Raw genomic sequence first — 6,000 nt, 5'->3', positions numbered from 1 at the left:
GAAATGACTTTGTAACTATTGACATATTGATGTTCAAATGGCTACCATTCTTTTCAATTTAGCTTCAGTTTTCGACAGACAAAGAATGACCATTAGAATGCTTCGTGTGCGTCTTGTGTAGAAAAATAGAAAAATTTATTTCAAGTAGAAACAAAAGCTCATAAATTCTACGTGCAAAGTCTATTAGAATTTTTGTAACTGTGGACATAGAATATCAGAATTTGACGTATATTGCATAATGTTAAAACTTTATGCACAAAAATATTTTAACGCGTCTCAAAAAGTTATCGTTGAACAAATTTTTGAATTGTTCTTAGAGCTGTGAACATATTCTACAGTATTCTAATATTTAAAGTATTTTTTTTTTTTTGGAGTTGAAAAGTATGATTGCAAGTTTCGTACAAATTGTATGAAGAAGCCTGGGGAGATCCAGTATCATGGGACCATTAATCTTCGTCTGGCACCATCCTTTGCCGTCAGATTAGGATTCTTCTTAGATTCTCCCTATATCTCTCGCAATGGCGTAACGAAAAGGCAAACATTAAAAGAGTCTCTCGACGAATATAAGCTCCTGGGAGGGTAGATTGATTTAATATTAAAGTTAATATCACTGTCGAGATTAAGTCTCTCGAAGTGAATATTCAATTTTAATTAACACATAATTTTGCGTCTTGATAATAAGTCGAATGAATAATTAATTACTTTCTAGCAAATATCTGAATTTGTAATTAATATACGCATTTGCCTTCGAAACTTTTTATCTCTCTTTATAATTATTCGAGTGAGTATGATCAAAATTATTGGCTCGTGGATATCAAATCTAGATTTAAATATAGATTGAATTATCGTAATTACCGATAGTTGATCAAGATTAAATCGCTGTGGGAATTTTTTTTACGTTAAATACAACGGTATCTCGAATCTTTCTTTTCTTTTCACACTCTATTTACGATATCGGAGCGAAGGGTCGACGTGATCTTCCGTGCCATTGTTGCGTGTTGCTGAATGATCCTTTTTAGCAAGGTGTAAATGGATAAATCCGAATTCGGGCATTCTGGTCTGACGCAACATTTAAGTTGTCGGGCTTATCGGTATGCAGGCGTAAAGTTAAAGACGTTATCGGTGATGCCGGTTGCTGCGGGAAAATTCACGAACGTTTCAAACGCCTGCAATCCTCCTTCGTGACCGCGATACATTGTTATCTCGCGGGAGGTTTTGTTTGAGAGAAACATGCAATCGCGCCAAACATGCCTACCTTCAGTTCAGTTTTTTAATAAACGTTCTTGAATTCTCAAACGTCCGCATTCCTATAAAAAATAGAATACAATTGGATAAACTGAGAGCAAAACATGATTGGAATTACTATAATTTAATTACAATCTATAATCATTTTTTTGCCAATTATTATTTATAGTTATTTTAATTATGTAAATTATAGTTAATAGTCATTACTACATAAATAATAAACAAATATTTAAAAAATAGTTATATTCATTATAATTATGATTGAATTTAATACATGGAAATGTTTATTTTATTTTTCTCTTCCATATTTTGATATTTTATGATATTAATATTTGTAATTATTATAATTTGTAGCAAACTTTTTTCATAATTAACAAAACTCGAAGTTATTATTACTAATATTATATCAATAATAACTACCTTTAGAGAAAAAATTACTAAACTTTTAATAAATATTTGTTTGAATAGTAGCAATGAAATATTTTTCAAGTGTAAATAAATATTTATTTAGTACAAAAATCACTAATTTAATTTAATCATTATTTTTTTATTCAGCAAATATTTATGTACCGTAAATAAATATTTCATTGCAACTACTTGAACAAATATTTATCAAAATTTAGTAATTTTTTCAGTGTAAAAATAAAGTTTTTAACTATATTTATCTTACTATACAATTATAGTAATAAATATCAAACTTTTTTCTCAGTGTAAACGTACATTTCGCGATTTTGCAATATGCGTATTTTAAATTATATATTCTTTTCTATCAAATACTTTATTATTATTTGAATTTTATGAGTATTTAAAATAGAATGAATCATTCCAGAGGTTAAAAATATAAAAAAAAAAACTATATTATACACGTTTTAACATTCCTATTATTGTCCATCAGAATTTCCGACGATATCCCGCAACGAGATATTAATTTCAAGCGTTCCATCCAGGGCATTGTTGACGGCTGCAATGCTGAGTGCATTAGAGCAAAGTGCATCAGATCCGTTGCGTTATGCCATTATGAGGATTACCAGTGGGAAATAGCTCTCCTGTTTTTCTCCGCACCCGCGTAAAATTGTCTGTTTAATTGTATTTCATTGTTACCCCCGCGGCTTGTTGTCTCTGTGAGCGTGCACGCACCGAGAAAAATACACCGATGTGTACTACGGAATTGCTCGTTAGCTTTACGTGCAATGCTGTAAGCTAGATCAAAAAATCACGAGTGCGTAACAGCCACGTGAACGTTTTATCAATCCAATATTTATATATCTCTACAGAGCGTTTCAAAACCGAGGGCAGAAAGTGAAGCCGTTTAAATCAAATGACGAATATATTCCGTTATTTATTATCGCTTTTAAATCATTATTAACGGGAGAGAGAGAGAGAGAGAGAGAGAGAGAGAGAGAGAGAGAGAGAGAGTCTATTTTTCATTTTATATTTTTTTCATATAACGTAGAATTATTATATAGTATATTTCACGAAACATTTACTATTTTTATTTAAATAATTTATGCTAGTGTAGTACGAATACATAGGCATTAAAATCTCAAAGTATTTTTACATGATTTAAACGTTATCGATTATATTATTAATAATATTAATTAATATTTTTAATATTACAAAACGCAAAAAAAGTAATTAAATATAATTAAAATTGAATTCAAGTAATATTATCCGGTTAACTGATTGCTAAAAGCGAAAAAGCATGGTTCATAAGCGATTCTTTTGAGGCAGACAATAAAAATGGATGAATCAATTAAATTGTTGATACCAAATTAATGATTCAGCAGTCAGCAGAAGTTATTCGTGTCAGTATTGTTTTCTTTCGGCTATTGATTGCACATTTTGCAAGTTCGACATTTTTCACGTAACTACCTTCGTTCCTCGCATTGTTATCACAGTACTAAAAGATTAATTTTCAAAGAAAAAAAATATTCAATATCCATGACACAAATGCTATTCGAAAATGAATGAATTTCAGTATTTGCGATGATATGTTATAATACAACTCATAGCCTTGTTTATGTGGATTTTCACTTATTAATATATAGCGCATAGCGAAAGTTGCCTAATCAAATACATATTGTTGCATTTTGATCATTATTTTTAATAATTATTATTTATAATTTTTTTTTATAATTATTATTTATAATTTTTTACAGTGACATAATTATATTTTCCATAAATGTTCAAGAACATAATATATAAAACTAATACGATAAATCGAAAAACGCTGAAAAAATTATTCACATCACAATGATATTTTTCTGATTAAATTAGCTATTTTTTCCTTGGTAAAAATTTTATTTTGGACGTTTTTTATATATCCTTTAATTGTACATATTAAATATCTTAATAATTAAACATAGTATTTATACATTTTTTAATTCATAAAACAACTTCAATTTCTTTACCATTAGTAATCTTTGTTAAAATAATACGCGAATCCCATTATTGAATGGTAAATTGGCTGCATAATAATATGACGAAAGACTGTATTTATGTGTTGCTACAAACATGTGAGATATTTCTTTTTTTAAATTTAGGATTGAATGTGCTGCATGCTTGTAGCATTACAGAGAGAATGAGGGGAAAGAGCAAGGAAAAAGGGGAGTAATCAATTTTGTCCCAATTAAAATTTGTAATAACCAGAGCATCTCTAATAACCGAGAATATTATACGCGCCTCAAAGTTGCATTGTTGACGTACTGAAATTCTATAATCTTTGCTTTATATGCTTTTCAAAATAAAATAATTATTTAGAAGAACTATATTATATTTTTTTTTTAAATGTGTAAAATTATCTACAATTGTAAATAATGTATAATTTTATCGAATAACTTGTTATAATCAATTTATTTTATAAATTTTCGAATTAATGAATATATTACATATAATAACTAAATATTATAATATGTAATTAAGCTTTTTATTATGAAGATAATTACATATGTCCGTAAAATTTTTTAATTCTTTTTTTTACAATTTTTATTTTACTGGCATATGTTTTAGCTTGTGTATTTCAACTTATTTATACTTATTAGCTTATAGAACCGATTCTGTTATATTTCGTTTATACAAATGTATTTCAAGGGCATGGCGAAACGTGAGCTCATCGCACACGAGACACGATTGAGATCATCTTACTTACGTTATCACGTATTCACTGCAATCGAAATCGTGCGAAGTACCTAAATTCGATAAACTGGACGAGACGTATCAATGTTTAAAGTTCTGGACACGAATTTTGCATAAAGAGATACACGGTCTCTGTATATAAAAAGCCGATCTCGGATGACAGAAATTAGTTTCGTGCAATTAACAATTCAGTACAAGCACTGAAGTATACTTTGCACAAAGACATTTAATTTTTCATCATGGCTCGAAGTCACATCGTTTCTGCGATCTTTCTGACGTTCTTTTCGGCAAGTGTACGTAAATATACCATGCTTAATAACGATATTCTAAAGTATTCAAATTAATTACAAATTAAATTAACAAAGTTTTACATTTTTCAATAATGATATTTAAATTCGTGTGTGAAATTATAACACTTTGTATTAATTATATTCATTATAAAATTTTAAAAACTCTAAAGCGAAAGAAATATTATAAAGTTAGGAAATTGTATGTGTGTGTATAGAATGCTTATTTGTTACTCAATACATACATATACATATTATTTTTACAAGTATTTTTCTAATTTAACACTGTACTCATTAACAATATTTTGTGTAATTATTACAGATGATACAGGGAGCAGTAATAACGCAAGAAAGAATATTACCACAATTATTACACCCCCAAGCTTTTCCCAATCTTGTGAACGCTGCAAATATACCCAGGTTTGGCGAGTTATATCATAATACTGCGGCATCAGCAGCTAATACACTATCAACTGCTGCTAACGGCTTCAGAACGCACTTCGATGATTTCCGTACTGGTTTGAGGGATTATATAACTGTTCCACCTCAATATGGTGCATTGCATCGTTTCGTGCATGGAGACGTATGGCCAAATTTTGAGAATCGTGTAGTATCAGCTCCTGGTCGTGTAGCGCCAGGTTTTTTAGGCAATTACGGAGGTAATGGTGGTGCTGCTTCCGCTGCAAGTGCCGCCGCTGCATCTCCAGGAGTCTAACAAAGCGTTAAGATTTGCAATTTATTTTAAAATATTGAAGCTAAAACAATTATACTATATGTTAATTAATATGCACAATATATTGTACGATGCACAATAGATTTAAATAATGTTCTTGATAAACTTACTAATAGTAAGTATGATTAAGTACATGGATAAAACCATTTTGAGTATCATGTAACTTCAACATTTGTTAATTAGACAATAGTTGTAAGATGCCTGTTCCTTGACATAAAAATGAAAACTTATGTTATTTTATTATGTACACTAAAATATTAATTGTGTGACAATATATTTTACTATCAATATTCAGCTATAATTTCTAATTCCAATATATCCTTTAATCGATTTCCAATTTAATTTACTATTTTTACACGGCTATAAAAATTAATAAATTTCCTCGAAGATGCCAGAACGGAATGCAGAGAGTTCGATCTAGTTTCGAATTCTGTTATTTTTCGCAATAAATTCTTTGCAGTGTTTTAAAATGATCGTGAGAATCAGTATAGTATTAAATTTCTCATCAATTTAATTTATAACATCACGTATTTTGTGATATTACGGCTTCAGTTAAGGACTATATTTCAAGATCGACGAATATGCGGTGCGCAAGTTCAC

General features: G+C 29.3%; 1 protein-coding gene across 1 annotated transcript; it reads left to right on the top strand.

Moving 5' to 3' along the window:
- The first annotated feature begins 4,515 nt into the window (after positions 1–4,515).
- Positions 4,516–5,690, top strand: LOC105202336. The gene is made up of 2 exons (XM_011170799.3): positions 4,516–4,673; positions 4,990–5,690. Exons 1-2 carry the CDS (start codon positions 4,620–4,622, stop codon positions 5,380–5,382), a joined length of 447 nt encoding a protein of 148 aa, XP_011169101.1. The 5' UTR covers positions 4,516–4,619; the 3' UTR covers positions 5,383–5,690.
- The last annotated feature ends 310 nt before the right edge of the window (positions 5,691–6,000 follow it).

Source organism: Solenopsis invicta, chromosome 5 (genome assembly GCF_016802725.1).
Source record: "Solenopsis invicta isolate M01_SB chromosome 5, UNIL_Sinv_3.0, whole genome shotgun sequence".
NCBI classification, from domain to species: domain Eukaryota; kingdom Metazoa; phylum Arthropoda; class Insecta; order Hymenoptera; family Formicidae; genus Solenopsis; species Solenopsis invicta.
Note: the sequence above shows the minus strand (reverse complement) of the source record. Positions and strands in the feature narration are given on the sequence as shown.